This window comes from Melanerpes formicivorus, unplaced genomic scaffold (genome assembly GCF_026170545.1).
Source record: "Melanerpes formicivorus ecotype bairdi unplaced genomic scaffold, bMelFor1.0.p_v2 SCAF_31, whole genome shotgun sequence".
Classification (NCBI taxonomy): Eukaryota; Metazoa; Chordata; class Aves; order Piciformes; family Picidae; genus Melanerpes; species Melanerpes formicivorus.
Window position 1 is genome coordinate 4,473,888 of NW_027142383.1, and position 23,888 is coordinate 4,497,775.

Below are 23,888 nucleotides of genomic sequence, written 5' to 3' on the forward strand. Positions count from 1 at the left end.
CACTAGATCAGGCTGGACAGAGCTTCATTGCATTCCATTGTAGATTGTAGTTTTGCTTATAAATACAGCTTTCATTTGCTTCCAACTGAGCTGGTCTGGCAAATCTGGGAATTTTCAACCTACCACACAGGAGAAGGTACTGTCAGGTGATACTTCTGAGCAAGAAGCAGCATAACATGGCAACACAGGAGGAGCGAGGAAAATATAAGAGTGGAAATAGGCTCAGTAAAGTGCTACAGCCTAGGAAAAGACTTCAGGTATATCAGAATTTTCCTTGTTAGTTTTAGGTTCCAAATTTTTTGTTAAAGCTGAAAGTCATACTAATTCCCCATGTGTCCATTCCTTACCACCAAACTGACATGAAAGGAGGATGCATTCTGACATGGAAAAGCTTTTCAAGTAAAGAAAGTTTTCCAGACATTTATTTCTGGAATTGTACACCAAGTATTAAAGTACAACAAATACAAAATAATAATAATTTTAAAATGTTTTTAAAAGTGTTTATGTACAAAACTTAAAATCAATTCAACAATAGCAACTTACTCCTGAACATCTGATATTAAAACCAAGTTATGATTGTCACTAAATTTGTTGTTATGCACAGGGTAGTTTGAATAATGGATAACTAATCTTTTTTATTAAGAGGACTATAACCATAACTACTGTATTTTAATGTTTTCCTTCTACTGAAAAATATGAATTAAAAAAAATAGTAACCTTGTAATTGTTTTATAAATTACTGTATTTAGTTCCATCTGTAGACAATGTGCTTGTAGTGCTGGGCAAATCTAGTGTCCCTGTTGGTCAGTTTGTCCATTAGTTTACATTCGAGGTTGAAATTTGTTTAAATTAAGTAGTATCGCTATGTTCTACTTGATCTAAAGTTTTCATACATTTTTGACTCTCAGTTTTAAAAAAATGAAATGGGCAAATAATTGCACAATTCATCGACCTAATAATACACAATTTAGTAGCCTTCAAGTAAATTCAGCAGTTTGACCATGACAAAAGGAAAACTAAACTTTTAAAATCCTAGCATAAGATGACATACATGTAAGCAAAGTAAAAGTATTGCTATAATCACAGCACCAAGTTACGTGTCTAAATTAATCAACTATCCTCGTCACATTCCCTGTATGTAGAAAGGATACATTTACCAACACAGCAATGGCCTGTTACGCATTTTTGGTTGGTTTCTATGAAGATAAAGTATGTCAGAGAACAAAGAATTCATCACAATTTATAAGAATTGTGCTTCACCATCCAAGAACCAAGGAAATATAATTTCTTCATATTGTTCCAATTCAGTTCTCTTCATGCTGACTTTCAAAACACAATTTTAATGAACAAGTTCTCCATTTAAAATGTTTAAATTGAAAGAAAAATAATTAATTAAGTCCAGCTTTTAAAAGAAAAATTCAATAAATAGTTATTTTACATGGATAAAGTCATAGTGGTACGAATTTATGAATGTCATATCAAGCATGCACAAAAATGTTACTATACACAGAAGTAGTCAAAAAATATTGAAATAGATATGTAAAAAGATATGAAGAATTCACATATTTACAAAATCGTTCAAATTATTGCCTCATTGTAACAAGGAATTCAAAGTAAGTAATACCAGCTAGTTAGCCAACAGGCTAAGTAAGATCAGAATTATTTTTAAAGAACAACGAACAACAAAAAGAAACAACCAACAAACACCAAAAAAGCCAAACAAACCCAACCAACCAAACAAAAAATACACACACAACCACAAAACAACCAAAACACTATTGGATCAGCTGGAATTAATTTTTCTCTTATAATTTTCTGAATTTTGGTCAACAGTATTTTATTAAAGTGTCCATTCAACTTGCTGACAACCCAAACCTTAGACAAGTCTCTGTCTACATTAAGAGCCCAGCAATGCATAGATAAATTGAATATATTAATGCATCAGCTAATGAGAATGGGTATATTCATTTAAGTGCAACTGGTATAAGCATTCGGTCATCATGGTATTATTTTTATACAGACCAGTCACTCACTGTAAACTCAAACTTGAATGTATAACAATGAAGAATTATGGCCAGTATTTTACAAAATTAGATAAAATGTGTTAATTCATAAAGCAAACAAACAAGATATACAATTCAGCACAAAACACAGCAACAAGAGGCTGACAACTTCACTAAAAATATCAGAATACAACACAAGGCCACAGCTACCCATTATTTATTGTGTACTTACTAGAATTAAATATTTCAGATTTATAAGTTAAGAACTGAATACAAAATTATCTCCTCTTCTGTCCACTGTGCTGAACTAATTTGTTTTAATATGGTAAATGTGCTATTGCATAAAGCTTCAAAATGATCTTTATTACAATGCTGTAAAGAACACTCTATACCTTGCATTAAAAACTCAGGATGTTAATGCAGTTCACAGTATGCATACACTCTTCTTCAAATATTGAAATCACTAATATTAATAATCACTTCAATAATGAAAACAAATTAGTTGTATTTAAATTTGTAATATGAACAGTACAAAGAAAAAGTAATAAAGGAAAGGGGTAATCCTCCCAAGTAATATTCTCACACAAGAATTAGAACCCTCTGAGGCAAACTTCATGGATGGCTAAATTGCATCCAATATTCAAAATAAAAGTTTACCACAGTTAAATAGCTGATTTTATGGGAAACATTTTTACTCATCCTTTCCTATTTGACCAAAGTAGCAAAGTATCATTTCTGAGCCAATGATTTGCCAAAACAAAGAAATGCAATTCACGTTGAAGAAAAAATTTCAGATAGATATTTCAAGGCTTTACTTCTTCTATATTAACATAGATAGTCCCTCAAAACTGTAATACTTTGAATTGCAGTGCTCTGGACAATTTAAGATACCTTCCAAATCATAGATTGACTGTTTAGTGGTAAATCCTAAGCTGTGTAGAACATAGCTTTATGTCAGTTGCCTTTGGAAAGTGAAGTTACAGGGGTGCAGTAATCTTTGCAGTTGTGGACAGAATCCATCTGAATACAATAGCCTAAAATACACATTTACAACAGCAAGTTTGAAGTACACAGATACCTCTGGCAGTATAATTACTTTTATGTAAGGTAGCCATGGCCTATAATTTTGCAATAGCATCCAAATGTAGGTCTTCATACTTGATTCATGTTAAGTCCCTTGTGCTAGTTTCCACCAAAATGAACTTGCTGTTAGGTAAAATGAAGTGCTCTAGTTTAATATAACATAAGAGAATGTTCCGTTTATAAAACATCCTAGTACATTTGTGCAGTTTAAGTTAAAGAAACCCATCCCTGCATTTACAATAAAATAAAACGCTACATTGAGCAGGGATCAGGATCAGTACCTGTAAACATTATTACACTGCATCCGTTACAGCAAAAGTAACTTAGACTAGAATGCCACTCCAATCAGTTCATCACTTTGTGCTGGTTTTGAAAAAGTGGCCTGTCTACAGGCTTTAAAATAAAATAAAATTTAAAAATTGAAGCATAGTTTAAAGCTGCACCACAGAGTTCTCCTAATCCCAAACTCTGATGAACATTTCCACATTTATGGACTAAAAAAAAGAAATTACTCTTGATAAATCAAGATATAGTTCTATACATAAAAAGACATCATTGATGTCAATGTTCAAACTTCCAGTGAAATACTAAGCAAACCTGATAGCTTCCACCAAGTTTACTACTACTGCATAAAGTACCCACTGTTTGCTTAGTTTTCCATAGTCATTCTGAGTGAAGAGCACTATGTTCGTGAAGAGCATGGGTGTTGATAAAACCATTTGTCTCGTTTGCAGATAAGTTGCTGAAGTCAGCCACTGAAACAGCCATTTTGGCACTGGTAATATGATGTGTGTGGTTCTCAAAGTCCACACCAAGGTTATTTACGGAGACGTCATTCATGAAGGATTCTGGGACAGCAATACCTATTTTCAATCTCTTTGCAGGTCTTTCCATCTCCTCACTACACATGTTCATTTGGTTTATCTCTGAATGATAAAAGCCAGTCTCAAATAAATTAAAACAATCACTTTCACCATTGCTAGGCAAGTTAAGCAATTCTTCTGTTCCAATAGGCACATGATTAACTGGTGCTCGGGGTAAATTGTCCATAGGAGGAAAGGCATCATCCAGGCAGTTCACATCTGAACTGTGGCAGACTGTAGCTACGCTGTTTGTCAATGCTGGGAAAAAAGATGAACACAAAATGTAAGTGAAACAGTTGTTTATACAGTTAAACCAGAATTTGGGACTGTACTGGGGATTTCTGTTGGTTTTGGTTCCCCCCCCCCCCCCCCCTTGATTTACCTGTCAACTCATTGGTAGTGATAGAGTTCAGAATGCTTAGCTGCTGATCAGGAATGGTTTCTGTACGGGTATTAGATGTTAAGGCTGAAGAACATACTGCTCCACCAAGGGCTTCTGCTTCATCTACCAAACGATCCATGTAGTCCCTTAAAGAATATGGCATTCATAATGGATTATTTAACAGGAAAACAAAGACTAAAAATTATTATGTTTTTTACTTTATGAGGAAAAGGCAGAGGTACTTAACACCTTCTTCGCCTCAATTTTTAATACCAAAATAGGCTGTATTTTGGACAACTGGGCTCCTGAGCTGGCAGATTGAGGCAGGGAGCAGTATAGCGGAGTCCCTCAGGGATCAGTCCTGGGACCTGTCTTATTCAACATCTTTGTCAGTGACATGGACAGTGGCATTGAGAGCACCCTCAGCAAGTTTGCTGATGACACCAAGCTGTGTGGTGCAGCAGACACGCTGGAGGGAAGGGAGGCCATCCAGAGGGACCTTGACAGGCTGGAGAGGTGGGCACAAGCCAGCCTCATGAAGTTCAATAAGAGCAAGTGCAGGGTCCTGCATCTGGGTCGAGGCAATCCCAGGCACAAATACAGGCTGGGCAGTGACTGGCTGGAAAGTAGCCCTGAGGAGAGAGACTTGGGGGTGCTGGTGGACAAAAAGCTCAACATGAGCTCTCAATGTGCACTTGCAGCCCGCAAAGCCAATCAGATCCTGGGCTGCATCAGGAGAAGTGTGGCTAGCAGGTCGAGGGAGGTGATCCTCCCCCTCTACTCAGCCCTGGTGAGACCCCACCTGCAGTACTGTGTCCAGTTCTGGAGCCCCTATTACAAGAGGGATGTGGAGGTGCTGGAACGTGTCCAAAGAAGGGCCACAAGGATGATCAGAGGGCTGGAGCACCTCTCCTATGAGGACAGACTGAAGGAGTTGGGGCTGTCCAGTCTGCAGAACAGAAGGCTCCGAGGTGACCTAATTGTGGCCTTCCAGTATCTGAGGGGGGCCTACAGGAAGGCTGGGGAAGGACTTCTCAGGATCTCAGGTAGTGACAGGACTAGGGGGAATGGAATGAAGCTGGAGGTGGGGAGATTCAGGCTAGATGTGAGGAGGAGGTTCTTCACCATGAGAGTGGTGAAGCACTGGAATGGGTTGTCCAGGGAGGTGGTCGAGGCCCCGTCCCTGGAGGTGTTTAAGAGCAGGCTGGATGAGGCTCTGTCCAGCCTGGTCTAGTGTGGGGTGTCCCTGCCCATGGCAGGGGGGTTGGAACTAGATGATCCGTGTGGTCCCTTCCAACCCTGAATGAAACTATGAAACTATGAAACTATAGTTTCCCTGTAATCCAGGAGGAAGCAGTTAGAGACCTGCTCAGCTACTTGGATCCCCAAAAGTCCATGGGACCGGATGGGATCCATCCTAGGGTGCTGAGAGAGCTGGCAGATGAGCTGGCCAAGTCGCTCTCCATTATTTTTCAAGAGTTCTGGCTCACTGGAGATGTCCCAGAAGACTGGAAGCTGGCCAACGTGATGCCCATCCACAAGAAGGGCCAGTTAGATGAGCCAGGGAATTATAGGCCTGTCAGCCTGACCTCACTGCTGGGCAAGACTATGGAACAGGTCATCTTGAGCGCAATCACACAGCACTTAAAGGATGGCCAAGGGATCAGGCCCAGCCAGCATGGATTTAGGAAGGGCAGGTCCTGCCTGACCAATCTGATCTTCTATGATCAGGTGACCCACCTGGTGGATGTACTCTATATCTGGACTTCAGCAAGGTGTTTGAGACCATCCCCCATAGCCAAGTCCTGGCCAAGCTGTCAACCCCTGTCTTGGACAGCAGCACTCTGCACTGGGTTAGGAAATGGCTGGAGGGCTGAGCCCAGAGAGTGGTGGTGAATGGTGCCACATCCAGCTGGCAGCCAGGCACTAGTGGTGTCCCCCATGGATGAGTGCTGGGTCCGATCCTGTTCAATATCTTTACTGATGATCTGGACGAGGGGATTGAGTTCATCATCAGTAAATTTGCAGATGACAACAAGCTGGGGGCAGGTGTGGATCTGTTAGAGGATAGGAGGGCTCTGCAGAGGGACCCTGACAGGCTGGACAGATGGGCAGAGTCTAATGGCATGAGATTTAACACATCTAAGTGCTGGGTTCTACACATTGGCCACAACAACCCCATGCAGTGGTACAGGCTAGGGTCAGGGTGGCTGGAGAGCAGCCAGGCAGATAAGGACCTGGGGGTACTGGTTGACAGCATGAGCCAGCAGTGTGCCCAAGTGGCCAAGAAGGCCAATGGCATCCTAGCCTGCATCAGGAAGAGTGTGGCCAGCAGGAGCAGGGAAGTCATTGCGCCCCTGTACTCAGCACTGGTTAGGCCACAACTTGAGTACTGTGTCCAGTTCTGGGCCCCTCAGTTTAGGAAGGATGTTGAATTGCTGGAATGTGTCCAGAGAAGGGCAACAAAGCTGGTGAGGGGTTTGGAGCACAGGCCCTATGAGGAGAGGCTGAGGGAGCTGGGATTGCTTAGCCTGGAGAAGAGGAGGCTCAGGGGAGACCTTATTGCTCTCTACAACTACCTTAAGGGAGGTTGTAGCCAGGTGGGGGTTGGTCTCTTCTCCCAGACAACCTGTGACAGAACAAGAGGACACAGTCTCAAGCTGCACCACGGGAGGTTTAGGCTGGATGTTAGGAAGAAATTCTTCACAGAAAGAGTGATTTCCAATTAGAATGGACTGCCCAGGGATGTGGTGGAGTCACCATCTCTGGAAGCGTTTAAAAAGAGACTGGATGAGACAGTGCCATTTGATTAGATGGAGTTGGGTGATAGGTTGGACTCGATGATCTGAAAGGTCATTTCCAACCTGGTTAATTCTGTACTTATTTCCAGTGCCACAGCACTACAGCATTACACTGCAATGACAAGGGGGGGGGGGAAGTCATCTACATTTACAATTCGCAACAGAAACCATTCCAGGAACATTTTACTTACGTAACTCCTGGATGATGGTTATATCTCTTCTTTCCAAATCTTGTTTGCTGAGCAAAGTAATCATAACGTTCTGACTTTTTCCACATGTAATAGAATGCTACACACTCAGCAACTGTTCTGGTTCTTACCTTAAAAGAGGGTCAAGATTAATGCAATGAATTATGTTTTGTCATCTTCCCAGTAACCACATTCCTGCAATGCTGCTCATTTTACTGTTCTAGTATATGGAACAAACCAACTAAATCAGGAGACTTGAAAAGAGATCTACAGTTTCAAATTCCTTTACCAAAAGGGTGGTTAAACACTGGAACAGGTTTTCTAGAGGTGGTCAGTGCCCCAAGCCTGTCACTGTTTACGCGGTATTTGGGCATTGCCCTAAATATGCTTTAACTTTTGGTCAGCCCTGAAGCAGTCAGGCACTTGGACTAGATGATCATAGAACTGTTGGGGTTGGAAGAGACCTTTAAGATTGTAATATATTTTGGTTTGGCTTTGTTTGAGGGCAGTTATTGCTTTGTTTGGGTTTTGGGGGTTTTTGTTTGTTTTTAAACTAGATCAAAAGTATCTACATCTGAAGCATTTCAGTTCATAACCTATATAACAAACTTCACAATTATAAGACACATTCTTTCAAGATAAAAAGATCTAAAGCAAATCAATGACCTAAGAAAAGTGAAGCAGAAAACATTTTGGGTACTTCAAATTCTGTACCATAGTGATATATTGATCAACTCACATTGAAAGTTTTTTTTTTTAATTATTACTTTTTATCTCTAGTAACTTATTGTTTATTGGTAAGGTACATTTAAAATTTGAACCACCCAAATATTTATCATTAGGGTAGGTTAAGTCAAGTGTTGAGTAGAACTATCTGACTGTTGAACAGCAACCACAACCCTATAAACTTTACCTGAAACACAAAGCCATCAGTTTCATAAAGAAAAAACTTGTGGCCAGCAACTAAGCATCATACAGCTGTTTGCTCACTCTCCCCTCTGTAGGATAGAAGGTGAAGAACTGGGAGAATAAAACTCAGGGGTTGAGGTAAAGACAGTTTCATTTAAAACAAAACAAATGTTATTTTTAAAAAAGAGAGGGGAAAATAAAACCCAACAGACAAGCGATGCCAATGAAAACAACTGCTCACCACCAACCAATGCTCAGCTGGTCCCCAAGCAATAGGAGCCCCTGTGAACTTTCACCCCTCCCCAGACTTCTTGCTGAGCATGACATCATACGTTACGGAATATCCCTTTGGTCAGTGTGAGACCCCAAGTATTTTGGTTCTCAAACAGCACCACTGAAGGGTGGATGTGCACATGGCACTCTGCACAGCTGTGGGGGCATCACCCTCCCCCACGCCTGCCACACAGGGGTGAGGGGAAGCATGGGGAAGCAGGGGGCCAGAGGAAGCAGTGCCGCTCTGCTCCCGGAGCCGCTGCTCCACCTACTCTACACATGCCCAAGCCTCACCGTTCCTGCTGCTGCCTGCCTAGAGGGCTTCATAGCAGGCAGCCTGTACTGCCAGCCTCGTGTTACTCTGTTCCCACTGCTGCCTGTGTCCTGGAAAAAAGCCACACGGCACAGCCCTGCTGTCCCGCCACAGCTCCTCAGTGTGTGTGCCTGCTGCCAAGAAACTTGGAACTGCTCCTGCAACAATGTCATGATTTTCAAGCCAGGGAAATGGTGATATTCCTTCTCTTTGATACATATTTTTACCACTGCTTTTCATTCCCATCTTCCCTCTGCTCTGGTCCAATCTAATAAACCCAGTTCATCAGCTGTTTGGTGTCATTTTGCCTTTATTTACTCCAAGGGAATTATTTGAACCTTAGCATGACCCCCCCCACACCCCCTGCTGACCAGAGTTGGTACAAGATAACTGTCTTGTGATAGTCAGTTGGGGGCAGCTGTCCTAGCTGTGTCCTCTCTCAAGTTCCTGCATACCTCCAACCTACTCACTGGTGGGGTGGTATGGGAAGCAATAAAGGCCTTGCAGTAACTAAAACAACACCATTCCCAGCATAAATCAAAAACATAACCCCATACTAGCTACTGTGAAATAAATTTACTCTATCCCCCAGCCAAAAATCACTATAAAATCTAAAGGTGGTTTCAAAACATACAGGAGATGTACAGAAAATTTGGAAACAGTCATATTGTCAACTGTACCATATGATATGCATATTTGATTTAAAAAAAAATGTGTAGATATAATCTAATTCCTATTGTTCAGGCATGGAGGAGTCAACCAGAAGCAATCCAGATCAAGATTAGAACTCCTTTGTTGGCCAGAAACCAGAGTACTGATGGATGACTACACTTTCTGAAAACAGAAAGATCTAAGCCTGTTTCTGTAGAATTACACCTTCCTGTTGACAAAAAATAAGATGCATTTTCCCCTCCCACAACCATGGCATCAAAATACTATACTTCTAGGAGAGGCAGACAATTATACTATAAATGCATCAACAGAAGTAATTTCAGCATAAGTCAATTTCAGAGACTCATCTTGCAACATCTAGCTTTCCCAATAACACTGGAGGTAAAGTTAGCACAGAAATGTCAAGCTGATTTTAATGTTGATTCCTACTTCACTTTTCTGCAAAATGCATTGCTTTTAAAAATTTTCAGCACTGCATAATCTACCAATTTTTCCATTTAACTGTAAAATACTAACCTTGTTTTTCTGTATAAGATGAAAGTCTTTTCCATAAATCAAAAGTGCATGTTCAAAGCTTCTGCATTCTTCTTCTGTCCATGCTGTCATCTCTTCTAGATAATTGCAAAAGTAGCATGATGAACTTATTTTTACTCACTAATCTATAACTACATTTCAGTACCTAAAGGGACACACAGGAAGGCTGAGGAAGGACTGTTTAGAAGGGCTTATAGCAATAGGACAAGGGGCAATGGTTTTAAACTAGAGCAAGGTAGATTTAGGTTGGGCATAACAAAGAGGTTCTTTACAATAAGAGTGGTGAAATACTGGAACAGGTTGTCCAGGGATGTTGGTTGAAGCCCCTCCCTGGAGACATTCAAGAACAGACTTGATGTGGCACCAGGCAGCCTGATCAAGTTGAAGGTGTCCCTGCTGACTGCAGGGGGGTTAGATAAGATGACATTTGAGGGTCCCATCCAACTTGATGCAACCTGTGACTCTGTAACCTTTTACAGAGAATAAAATGTTTGTGTGATGAATGAACGTATAACCACCCTAAAACCCCCAACTGTTCAGTTATTTAGACCCACAGAACCAAATAATTCTTTCCATGGAAAAGACCTCTAAGATCATCAAATCCAACTGTCAGCCTAACAGCACCACGGCCATTAAACCATGTCACAAAGTGGCATGTCCACATACTTTTTGGAACACCTCCAGGGACGCCGACTCCACCACATCCCTGGACAGCCTATTCCAATGCCTGATCAATTTTTTCCTAATATCCATGTTCTTTACTGTACAGACATTCTACCTGAATTCGAATATTCTTACTTATAAAAACACTTTTACCACAGTATCAGTATCACCACCAAGGTTGAAAGAGATCTCAAAGATCATCAAGTCCAACCAATCAACACAGACCTCATGACTAGACTATGGCACCAAATGCCACGTCCAGTCCCCTCTTGAACACATCCAGGGATGGTGACTCTACCACCTCCCTGGGCAGCACATTCCAATGAATAATGACTCTCTCGGTGAAGAACTTTCTCCTCACCCTGATGCTAAACTTCCCCTGGCGCAGCTTCAGACTGTGTCCCCTTGCTCTGGTGCTGGTTGCCTGGGAGAAGAGACCAACCCCTTCCTGGATACAACCACCTTTCAGGTAGTTGTAGAGGGCAATGAGGTCACCCCTGAGCCTCCTCTTCTCCAGGCTAACAATCCCAGCTCCCTCAGCCTCTCCTCATAGGGCTTGTGCTCAAGGCCTCTTCACCAGCCTCGTTGCCCTTCTCTGGACAGGCTCAAGTGTCTCGATGTCTTTCTTAAACTAAGGAGCCCAGAACTGGACACAGTACTCAAGGTGTGGCCTAACTAATGCAGAGTACAGGGGCACAATGACTTCCCTGCTCCTGCTAGGCACACTATTCCTAATGCAGGACAGGATGCCATTGTCCTTCTTGGCCACCTGGGCACACTGCTGGCTCATGTTTAGGCAGCTGTCAATCAGCACTCCCAGGTCCCTTTCTGTTTGGCTGCTCTCCAGCCACGCCGACCCCACCCTGTAGTCTGCATGGGGTTGTTGTGGCCAAATTTCAGCACCTGGCACTTGGAACTGTTGAATACCATCATATTGGACTCTGCCCATCTGGCCAGTCGGTCGAGGTCCCTCTGCAGAGCCCTTCTGCCCTCTAACTGACAAACATCAGCTCCCAACTTGGCGTCATCTGCAAACTTGCTGATGACTGACTCAATGCCCTCATCCAGATCATCAATGAAGATGTTAGAGAGCATGGGGCCCAGCACTGATCCCTGGGGGACACCACTATGACTGGCCACCAGCTGGATGAGTCTGATATCTGAACTCCTTTATCCTGGAAGGCAAGGACATTCAAAAGTCTTGATTTATTATTTCTTAAGAAGCTTGATATCAAGAAAACCAAGACTTGATAACAGTACACAGATCACAAAATGTCAGATGTTGGAAGTAACCTCGAAAGATAGAATAGAATAGAATAGAATAGAATAGAATAGAATAGAATAGAATAGAATAGAATAGAATAGAATAGACCAGGTTGGAAGAGACATTCATGATCATCGTGTCCAACCTATCATCCAACACCACCTAATCAACTAAACCATGCAACCAAGCACCCTGACAAGTCTCCTCCTGAACACCTCTAGTGATGGTGACTCCACCACCTCCCGGGGCAGCACATTCCAATGGGCAATCACTCTCTCTGTGTAAAACTTCCTCCTGACCTCCAGCCTGAACCTCCCCTGGTGCAGCCTGAGACTGTGTCCTCTTGTTCTGGCGCTGGCTGCCTGGGAGAAGAGACCAACCTCTGCCTGTTTACAACCCCTCTTCAGGTAGTTGTAGACAGCAATAAGGTCACCCCTGAGTCTCCTCTTCTCCAGGCTAAGCAGCCCCAGCTCCCTCAGCCTCTCCTCATAGGGCTTGTGTTCCAAGCCCCTCACCAACTTTGTTGCCCTTCTCTGGACTCGTTCCAGCAAGTTGACATCCTTCCTAAACTGAGGGGCCCAGAACTGGACACAGTACTCGAGGGGTGGCCTAACCAGTGCAGTGTACAGGGGCAGAATGACCTCCCTGCTCCTGCTGGCCACACTGTTCTTGATGCAGGCCAGGATGCATTAGGCCCTCCTGGCTGCCTGGGCACACTGCAGGCTCATGTTTAGCCCACCATCAACCAGCACCCATGCCGTTGGACTCTGCCCATCTGTCCAGCCTGTTGAGGTCTCTCTGTCCATCTGTCTAGTCAGTTCCATCTCAGTGTGCTCCCATTCAAGCCATGGGCTGACAGCTTGGCCAGGAGTTTCCTATGGGGGACAGTGTCAAAGGCCTTGCTGAAGTCCAGGTAGACCACACCCACAGGCCTCCCCACATCCACCAGGTGGGTCACCTGATCATAGAAGGAGATCAGGTTGGTCAGGCAGGACCTGCCCTTCCTAAAACCATGCTGGCTGGGCCTGATCCCTTGGCCATCCTGCAAGTGCTGTGTGATTGCACTCAGGATGACCTGTTCCATGATCTTGCCTGGCACTGAGGTCAGGCTGACAGGCCTATAATTCCCTGGCTCATTCAACCCGCCCTTCTTGTGGATAGGCACCACGTTGGCCAGCTTCCAGTCCTCTGGGACATCTCCAGTGAGCCAGCACTGCTGAAAAATGATGGAGAGCGGCTTGGCCAGCTCCTCTGACAGCTCCCGCAGCACCCTAGGATGGATCCCATCTGCTCCCATGGACTCGTGGGGATCCAGGTGGCTGAGCAGATCACCAACTACCCCATTCTGGAAGAGAGGAAAACTATGCTGCTCCCTGGCTCCTTCTGCCAGCTCTGCAGGCCAGCTGTCTGGAAGACATTCTGTCCTGCTAGTAAAAATTGAGGCAAAGAAGGTGTTAAGTATCTCTGCCTTTTCCTCATCCTTTGTTATAACGTTCCCCTCCGTGTCCACCAAGGAGTGGAGGTTGTTCTTGCCCTTCCTCTTGCTATTAATGTATTTATAGAAGGACTTTTTGTTGTCCTTCACAGCAGAGACCAGTCCAAACTCCACATGTGGTTTTGCCTCCCTAATTTTCATCCTACAAGACCTAGTAACATCCTTAAATTTTTCATGGGTTGCCTCACCTTTCTTCCAAAGATGATACACCCTTTTTTTCCCCCTTAGTTCTATTAAAAGTTCTTTAACCATCCAGGCTGGCCGTCTCCCCCAGCGGCTCATCTTCAGGTACATTGGCACAGCCTGTCCCTGTGCCTTCAACAATTCTTCCTTGAAGTAGGTCCAGCTCTCCTGAACCCCTTTGCTTTTAAGGGCTTTATCCCAAGGAACACTCAGAATTAGTTCCTTGAGTAGCCTGAAGTCTGCCCTCCGGAAATCCAGAGTGGAGGTCTTCTTGCTATCCCTCTTAGCTTGACCAAATACTGAAAATTCAATTATCTCATGGTCACTGGACCCCAAACACCCTCCGACCACCACATCACCCACCAACCCTTCCCTATTGGTGAAGAGGAGGTCAAGCATAGCCTTACCCCTGGTAGGCTCTCACAGCACCTGGGACAAGAAACTGTCCTCCATGCACTCTGAGAACCTCCTAGCATATCTCCTCTCTGCTATGTTAAGATCCCAGCAGATATCAAGCAAGTTGAAGTCGCCCATGAGAACAAGGTCAGGCAATCTTGAGACAGCCTTAAGCTGTCTATAGAATGCTTCATCAACATCTTCCTCCTGGTTGGGTGGTCTATAACAGACTCCAACCAGGATGTCAGCCCTGTTGGCCTTCCCTCTAATTCTCACCCACAGGCACTCAACCCGATCGTCCCTGATCTCCAGCTCAATGGCATCTAGTGCCTCCCTGATGTAAAGGGCCACCCCTCCACCCCTTCTTCCTTGCCCGTCTCTCCTGAAGAGCCTGTAGCCATCAATAGGATGAGGCTGCTAGCCTTAGAAATGTAAGGGAATGTAGGAAAGTGATGAACCAGAGGAGGAAGGAGATGGACCAAAGGAGGAAAGAGGTGAATCAGAAGAGGAGAGTTGAATCGGAGTAAGCAGGCTCTGCAGGCTCCCCCAGCAGAGGCTGGTTATTCAAAAAGCAGAGGGGAATGGACGCAGGTTCCTCTCAAAAGACACAAAGTTAAACCTCCTTGCCACCCCTCACCTTCCCTGCTGCTCTTGGAAAACAGATATGGAGCACTGGAGATCGAGGGTGAGGTGGTCCTGATGCCGGAGGACACACCATCTGGCGTTCTCCCTAAGGCTGAGCAGCCTAAGGTTAAACAGCCTAAGGCAAAGCAGCCTAAGGTTAAACAGCCTTCCCCTGGCAACAGCACCTGTTCCCTCAAAAAGAAGAGGAGGGTAATTGTTATTGGTGATTCCCTTCTGAGGGGAATGGAGGGCCCTATATGTCGGCCTGACCCATCTCATAGGGAACTCTGTTGTCTGCCGGGAGCCCAAGTTAATGATGTTATCAAAGATGACATCAGGGCCCTGGGAGACCTGGTTGAGGGGTCAGGGGCACAAATAATTTTTTCATCAATACCCTTAGCTGCAGGAGGGAATACCATAAGGAACAGGTCAGCAGCTATAGGTAACAAGTGGCTTAGAGGCCGGTGCAGTCAAAAGAATTTTGGTTTTTTTGATATTGGGAAACTTTCTACTGCACCAGGCCAGCTGGCAACAGACGGAGTACATCTGACCCAGAGAAGGGGAAAGATCAGAGTGTACGAGAACGGCCTGTACCCCAAAGGTAAAAACATCCAGGGAAGGAAATTGGCAGGTCTCATCGACAGGGCTTTAAACTAGTGTGACCGGTTGAGGCTGTGCCTTTAAGAAAGGGAATATGGTGGACGGAAGTTGATAAACGAAATGAAGGATCTAAACTAATTTAATTGGTAGAGTGGGAGGAAGCACCTTCTGAACTGGGAGTGCAGGAGGGTATCCTGGACATTCCGGCGCTTTTATCTTCAGCCTTTCTTCCGCTCCTCCGCCAAGCAGCAGCTTTTTCTGTGCTGGGCTTTCGGCCAAGGCTTGGCCTTGAAACTGATAAGCTGCAAGGCCTGTATTAACTGCTTTCCAATTAACACATAACTGCTTCTAACTTTTTTCTCTTTTCTCTCTTTTCTAACCCGCTCTGGGGAAAAGGGGAGAGAGGGGGAAGCGGAGGTGGGGAACGCCCTCAGCAGAGGGGGGAACTCTCATTTCAGTGCTACTTTATTGCATATCTTTGTATATATTGTAAATATTGTAAATTTGTATATATTTCCCTGCGTTTCCCTGTTTTGTAAATATACAGCTCCACTGCTTTGCTAATTGAGCTGTGAGGTTTTTTTTCCTTTCCCTTCAATTTTTTTCTTTCCCTTTTCTTTACAGGGGGGAGGGAGGAGTCTTTTTGGCCTTACCCTTCCAACCCTACGACATTTTTTTTTTCTTGGCTTACCCAACGTGCGGCAGATAATTAGCTTGATTTATTACTTGATTGATTTAGTATTTTCTAGCTGAATTAGCAAACATGAAGGTGTTGTGGTTTGTGGAGCGATTATTCTTTTCAATTTTTGGGGCTCTGGTTTACAGATATTTTTTGGGTATGATTTTGGATTACCTGGGTAAATATTTGCTGCGGACAATTTATCTGTGGGTTACGTATAGAGTTAGATTATGGTACGGAAAATGCGTGGATTTCTTTTGGCCAGCGAGATACAGAAATGTAACTTCTACTACCTTCCCGATTGAGTTAAAAGAGTTTAGGATTCCTGTGGAGGAGAGAGTAACTTTAGGTGATGCCTGGGATCCAAAGGTGATTTATGTGATGTGCATAAATCTGTTGCTGGTGATGGTAATTGCATATTTACTGTTCTCTCTGCGGCAAGAGAGAAAGATATCCAAAGCCTGGTTTGTTATTAAAACTAGATCAAAAAGAAAACGCCGTGGCTCTGGATCAGTCCCAGGGTCATCTAGTGACGAAGAGTGTGGAGAATCTGTGTCAGTTAAAACGAGGGCTAAAAAGTTAATTGGTAAACCAGCTCTAAATGAACTTGCTGCTGATTCCGGCAAGCTGCCAAGGGCGGCGGCTGGTATCAACATGGCGCCTACTCCTTCTCCTACTCCTTCTCATCCTCCTTCTTCTCCGTCGGCCATTAACGGAGCAACGTCATTTCTGCCCCCTCTCTCGGTGGGACCGGAAGTCACTGCCCCAGCAGCTGATTTATCTCAGCACCTGTCAGCTTCTATTAAGGTGGCTGTAAATTCAAACACAGCTCCAGTTAAGGTGGCTCCTTTAAAGACTAGAGGTGGAAAGACCAAAGAAGATGGAGAAGAAGAGCTGGAGACTGATCCTGGTGAGGGGCCCTCTACTCTAAGAAATCCTGCTGAGGAGGAAGAGAAGATTTGTTTTAAAGATCTAGCTAACCTAGCGAGAACAAAGCAGAATAGAGATGAAGCTAGGAAAGGAGCTGGCAAAGGTGGTTCTCAGCTTTAAGAGATCTTTGAGAAAATGACAGCAGGATTGTTAGGACAAAAAGTTCAGGGAGAGGAAGAGGAAGATGATATTTTAGAATGTTCCTCACCGCGTGAGGAATTGTGAAATGTCCGTAAAGATTTCACCAGGGCAGATAAGGATCCAGTTCTAGCTCAGCTTAGCAGATGTTATGATACAGGTGCTCCAGCTCTAACAGTTGGAGACAAGTCAGCAGCTCAGTTAGGAACCCTCTCGAGGGATAATGGAATAGATAGACATCTAGGCAGGGTTCTCGGTAAGGTTAATCTGTGGATACGCCTTTTAATGGTGGTTGCCCTGAGATACCCTTCCCGAGATGATCTTCCATGGAATCCTAAACCCTGGACTACCATAGATGAGGGAATTAAGCACTTGAGAGAATTTGCTGTTAGAGAGCTACTCTATGGTGAACATGAAACTCTGAATCCTGATGACATTCCTGTGGGTATTGGTCTTGCTAAAAAGATCATCAAACTTGCTCCTTCTAATTATGCAAACATTCTGGCAAGCAGAATTGTGTCAAGAAATTATGGTGGAGCTTCTCCTACGGTTGGCCAATTCAGTGATCAAATGAGACAATTGGAGGATAGCATGACACGTGTTTCTTCGGTTTCAGCCATTGAAAATCTGTCTGGGAAAATTGAGAGTTGCATGAAGGATCTGAAAGATTCCATATACCATTAAAACTATGTCTGGTGACATACAGAATTACATAAGAGACTTGAAGGATGAATTTAGAAATTCCATATCCCAATTGGCACAAAGGGATAATTTCAATTCTTCCTCCAGGTGGATACAAGTTTCATCTGTGAGGAATACACGTCCTCTAAGGAGGTCATTCCAAAACAGATCAAATCAAAACAGACCACCAAGGCAGTCACGTAGAACTATTTGGATAACTCTGCGTGATCAGTTTGGTGAGAACATGAACTGCTGGGATGGCCAACCAACTTCTAATCTTTTCAGTAGACTGAGGGAATTGCAAAGTGGCAGAACCCGAGGTAGCAATACCAGAAGGGTAGCTGTTACTTCCACAGTTCCCAAGAACAACTCTAGTAGCTCCAACAGTGGCTCCAGTTATAACATGCAAAGCTATAACACTGCACACTGCGCGCAATGCACATGTGGGCATGTTCCCCATAACTAGGGGTGCCCTGCCTCCTGCCAGGGAGAGGAGAGGGATAACAGAGATAATAGAATCTATTGGGATGTGTACATCCAGTGGCCTGGCACTTCACAATTTCGGAAGTACAGGGCCTTGGTTGACACAGGAGCTCAGTGCACCATAATGCCATCAAATTATCAGGGATCAGAGTCTATAACTATTCTGGGAGTCACTGGTGGATCTCAAGAGTTAAGTAAGGTGAAGGTCAATATAAGTTTACATGGCAAACAGTGGAGGAAGCATACAGTTGTGACCGGACCTGATGCACCTTGTATTTTGGGAATTGATTTTCTGAGAGAAGGGCGTTTCAAAGACCCTAGAGGTTACAAATGGGCATTTGGAGTAGCTTCTATGGAAATTGATGGACAAAAATTGAAGCTATCTGCTAGACCTGAGCTTTCTGATGAATCTGCAGTTATGGGACAACATAAGATACAGGACATTAAATTGCTGGTTGCTTCTCAGACTGTGCATCACAGACAATACAGAACCAACCGTGACTCTTTGTTGCCCATTCAGAATCTGATTCGTCAGTTGAAGAGTCAGAAAGTCGTGAGCAAAACTCATTCACCTTTCAACAGTCCAGTGCGGCTTGTGCGGAAGCAGAATGGAGACTGGCGTCTGACAGTCGACTTCCGAGCCCTGAATGAAGTAGCTCCACCTATGAGTGCAGCAGTACCAGACATGATGGAGCTACTATATGAGCTGGAATCCAAAGAGGCCAAATGGTATGCTACCATAGACATTGCTAATGCATTTTTCTGTATTCCCATAGCAGAGGAATGCAGGCCTCAGTTTGCTTTCACCTGGAGAGGAATCCAGTACACTTTCAACAGTAATCCACGATGCTCTGGAGAAAGGTGGTGCTCCAGAACACATCCAGTTCATCGATGATATCATCGTCTGGGGTAAAACTGCTGAGGAAGTCTTCAAGAAAGGTAACAAAATCATTGACATTCTTCTGAATGCAGGTTTTGCCATCAAACGAGACAAGGTGAAAGGACCTACCACACAGATTCAGTTTCTGGGAGTGCGGTGGCAGGATGGACGCCGACACATTCCAGTGGATGTGGTAAATAGAGTCTCTACCATGGCAAATACCACAAACAAGCAAAAGACCCTACGTTTCTTGGGGATAGTGGGATTTTGGAGACTGGACATTCCTGGATACAGTCAGATTGTGAAACCTCTGTATGATGTGACTCGAAAGAGAAACCATTTCCACTGGGGACCTGAACAACAAGCAGCCTTTGAGCAAATAATGCAAGAGGTAGTTCAAGCAATGGGTCTGGGACCTGTCCGAGATGGTCCAGACATTAAGAACATTTTGTACACGGCTGCAAGTGACAATGGTCCAACCTGGTGCTTGTGGCAAAAAGCTCCAGGTGAGACACGTGGACGACCTCTTGGTTTCTGGAGTCGAGGTTACAGAGGTGCAGAGGCCAATTATACTCCAACAGAGAAAGAAATTTTAGCTGCCTATGAAGGAGTAATAGCAGATTCTGAAGTAATTGGAACTGAATCACAACTTCTCTTAGCTCCCAGATTACCAGTTTTGCGTTGGATGTTCAAAGGCAAAGGCTCCACACCACATCATGCCACAGATTCCACCTGGTCTCAGTGGATGGCTCTGATAACACAGACAGCTCGAATGGGAAATCTTGAAAGACCTGGTCTAGTGGAGGTGATCTCAAGTTGGCCTGAAGGTATCAACTGCGCTAAACCTCCAGAGGAGAAAGTAACCCGTGCTGAGGAAGCTCCTCCTTACAATGACCTTTCTGATGATGAAAAGAAATATGCTTTGTTCACAGACGGTTCCTGTCGTCTTGTTGGAAACAAGCGAAGGTGAAAGTCTGCAGTGTGGAGTCCAACACACCGCGTTGCAGAGGCGAAGGATGGAGAAGGAGAATCCAGTCAGTTGGCAGAGGTAAAAGCTGTCCAGCTAGCTCTCGACGTGGCTGAACGTGAGAGATGGCCAAAGCTTTATCTCTACACCGACTCATGGATGGTAGCCAATGCTCTATGGGGTTGGCTAAAGAATTGGATGAAGAGTGGTTGGCAGAGGAAGGGAAATCCCATTTGGACAGCAGACCTCTGGCAGGACATTGCTGATCGAATCGAGAGAATTCCAGTGAAGGTGAGACACATTGATGCTCACATTCCTAAGAGCAAAGCTACTGAGGAACAACAACACAACCATCAGGCAGATCTAGCTGCAAGAGTTTCTCAAGTAGACATGGACTCTAATCTTGATCTCGACTGGAAACACCGAGGTGAGATATTCTTAGCTCGGTGGGCTCATGATTCGTCAGGACATCAAGGCAGAGATGCAACCTAGCAATGGGCTCGTGACAGATCCATAGACATTTCCATGGATGCTATCACACAAGTCATCCATGATTGTGACATTTGTGCTGCTATTAAGCAGGCAAAACGACTTAAGCCCTTGTGGTATGGTGACAGATGGTCCAAGTACAAGTATGGTGAAGCTTGGCAGATTGACTACATCACTCTACCACGTTCTCGATCTGGTAAGCAATACGTGCTTACTATGGTAGAGGAAAATACTGGATGGTTGGAAACTTATCCAGTTCCACATGCAACTGCACACAACACCATTCTCGGTCTGGAGAGACAGATCCTGTGGAGACACGGAACTCCAGAGAGAATTCAGTCAGACAACGGAACTCATTTCAAGAACAACCTTGTAAAGAACCGGGCAAAAGAGCACGGTATTGAGTGGATATTCCATATTCCCTACTATGCACCAGCTTCAGGGAAGATTGAACGCTACAACGGTTTGTTGAAGACCACTTTTAAAGCTATGGGGGGTGGATCTCTGAAAAACTGGGAAAAACATTTAGCACAAGCAACCTGGCTGGTAAATAGTAGAGGCTCAGTGAAGCAAGCTGGACCTGCACATTCAGATTCGCTACGCGAAGTAGAAGGTGATAGAGTTCCTGTTGTTAGAGAAAAGAATCTGTTAGGTAAAACTGTTTGGGTATTTTCACCCTCAGGAGAGGCTAAACCTGTCCGAGGGGTGGTTTGAGCGGTAGGTCCGGGTCACACTTATTGGGTAATGCAAGAGAATGGTGAAATTCAGTGTATTCCACAAAGAAATTTAACTTTAGCTGAAAGAGGTTAATTTCAAACTGTTGTATAGCTACATCGTGTCCAAAGGAGGAATCAATGAGGAAATCTACGGTGCACGAACCCTGAGATCCCTGAGAGCCCTGAGTCAACTAAGAGACCCTGAGATTCCCTGTTTCCCTTGTCTTTGCTTCGTCCGCGAAGAAATGAACTGTTTACCATTTTTCTCATTCTCTGATTTTTCTTGGACTTTTGAATCATCTACGTCAGAGCATAGCCGGAATGGACTATGAACTTTACTCACGAACTGTAAATATAATTTTGGATTGGATGGACAGTATGAACAGCCAATGAAATTGTTTAGAAGGGGTGGACTGTGACCGGTTGAGGCTGTGCCTTTAAGAAAGGAAATATGGTGGACGGAAGTTGGTAAACGAAAAGAATGATCTAAACTAATTTAATTGGTAGAGTGGGAGGAAGCACCTTCTGAACTTGGAGTGCAGGAGGGTATCCTGGGCATTCCGGCACTGTTATCTTCAGTCTTGCTTCCACTCCTCTGCTGAGCAGCAGCTCTCTCTCTGCTGGGCTTTCGGCCAAGGCTTGGCCTTGAAACTGATAAGCTGCAAGGCCTGTATTAACTGCTTTCCAATTAACACATAACTGCTTCTAACTTTTTTCTCTTTTCTCTCTTTTCTAACCTGCTCTGGGGAAAAGGGGAGAGAGGGGGAAGCGGAGGTGGGGAACCCCCTCAGCTGAGAGGGGAACTTTCATTTCTGTGCTACTTTATTGTATATCTTTCTATATATTGCAAATATTGTAAATTTGTATATATTTCCCTGCGTTTCCCTGCTTTGTAAATATACAGCTCCACTGCTTTGCTAATTCAGCTGCGCGGTTTTTTTTCCTTTCCCTTAAAATTTTTTTCTTTCCCTTTACTTTACAGGGGGGAGGGAGGAGGATTTTGGGCCTCACCCTTCCAACCCAACGACAACTAGTTTTGAAGGGGGAAGGGGCTGAAACGACTCCCCTCAGGCAAGAGTCTGGGGGCAACAAGCTAGAGTCGGAGGTGAAACCAGCAGCCCAGCTGAAGTGCATGTACACTAATGCACGAAGCATGGGTAACAAACAAGAGGAGCTGGAAGCCTTGACGCAGCAGGAAAGTTATGATGTAGTTGCCATCGCAGAGACGGGGTGGGATGACCCACATGACTGGAGCGCTGCAATTGACAGCTACAAGCTCTTCAGGAGAGACAGGCAAGGAAGAGGGGGTGGAGGGGTGGCCCTGTACATCAGGAAGGCACTAGATGCCATTGAGATGGAGATTAGGGACGATCGGGTTGAATGCTTGTGGGTAAGAATTAGAGGGAAGACCGGCAGGGCAGCCATCCTGGTTGGAGTCTGTTATAGACCACCCAACCAGGAGGAAGATGTTGATGAAGCATTCTATAGGCAGCTTAGGGCTGTCTCAAGATCTCTGGACCTTGTTCTCATGGGTGACTTCAACCTGCCCGACATCTTCTGGGATCTCAACACAGCAGAGAGGAGACAGTCTAGGAGGTTCTTAGAATGCTATGCTTGACCTCCTCTTCACCAACAGGGAAGAGCTGGTGGACGATGTGGTGGTTGGAGGGTGTTTGGGGTCCAGTGACCACGAGATAATTGAATTCTCGATTTTTGGTCAAGCTAAGAGGGGCAGCAAGAAGACCTCCACTCTGGATTTCCGGAGGACAGACTTCGGGTTACTCAAGGAACTAATTCAGAGGGTTCCTTGGGATAAAGCCCTTAATAATAAAGGGGTCCAGGAGAGCTGGACCTACTTCAAGGAAGAATTGTTGAAGGCTCAGGGACAGGCTGTGCCAATGTGCCGGAAGATGAGCCGCCAGGGCAGATGGCCAGCCTGGATGGTTAGTGAACTTTTAATGGAACTAAGGGAAAAAGAGGGTGTATCACCTTTGGAAGAGAGGGGAGGCAACCCATGGAATGTTTAAGGATGTTGCCAAATCATGTAGGAAGAAAATTAGGGAGGCAAAAGCACACTTGGAGCTTAATCTGGCATCTACTGTGAAGGACAACAAAAAGTCCTTCTATAAATATATTAATAGCAAGAGGAAGGGAAAGGACAACCTCCACTCCTTGGTTGACACAGAGAGGAACGTTGTAACAAACGATGAGGAAAAGACAGAGATACTTGACACCTTCTTTGCCTCATTTTTTACTAGAAGGACAGAACGTCTTCCTGACAGCTGGCCTGCAGAGCTGGCAGAAGGTGCCAGGGAGCTGCAGTTTCCCTATGTTCCAAGAGGAGGTGGTTGGAACTCTCCTTAGCAGCTTGGATCCCCACAAGTCCATGGGACCAGATGGGATTCATCCTAGGGTGCTGAGAGAGCTGGCAGATGAGCTGGCCAAACCACTCTCCATCATTTTCCAGCAGTCCTGGCTCACTGGTGAGGTCCCAGAGGACTGGAAGCTGGCCAACATTGTACCCATCCACAAGAATGGCCGGTTGGATGAGCCAGGGAATTATAGGCCTGTCAGCCTGACCTCAGTGCCAGGCAAGATTATGGAACAGGTCATCCTGAGTGCAATCACACAGCACTTGCAGGATGGCCAAGGGACAAGGCCTAACCAGCATGGATTTAT

At 44.6% G+C, this 23,888-nt stretch overlaps 1 protein-coding gene across 6 annotated transcripts in view; it reads right to left on the minus strand.

Annotated features, from left to right (window-relative positions):
* Nucleotides 1-411: 411 nt before the first annotated feature.
* The window catches only part of MIER3 (MIER family member 3), a 94,914-nt gene continuing 71,437 nt past the window's right edge, over nt 412-23,888 (minus strand). For 4 of the 6 annotated variants that reach the window (XM_068155404.1, XM_068155406.1, XM_068155407.1 and 1 more), the window contains 4 exons: nt 10,004-10,098; nt 7,324-7,451; nt 4,332-4,477; nt 412-4,207 (listed from right to left, as the gene is read on the minus strand). In XM_068155404.1, the coding sequence (XP_068011505.1) occupies nt 3,750-4,207; nt 4,332-4,477; nt 7,324-7,451; nt 10,004-10,098 (827 nt within the window). In that variant the 3' untranslated portion in view covers nt 412-3,749. The remainder of the gene's footprint in view (nt 4,208-4,331; nt 4,478-7,323; nt 7,452-10,003; nt 10,099-23,888) is intronic. The other 2 variants (XM_068155403.1, XM_068155405.1) reach the window with 2 other exon arrangements.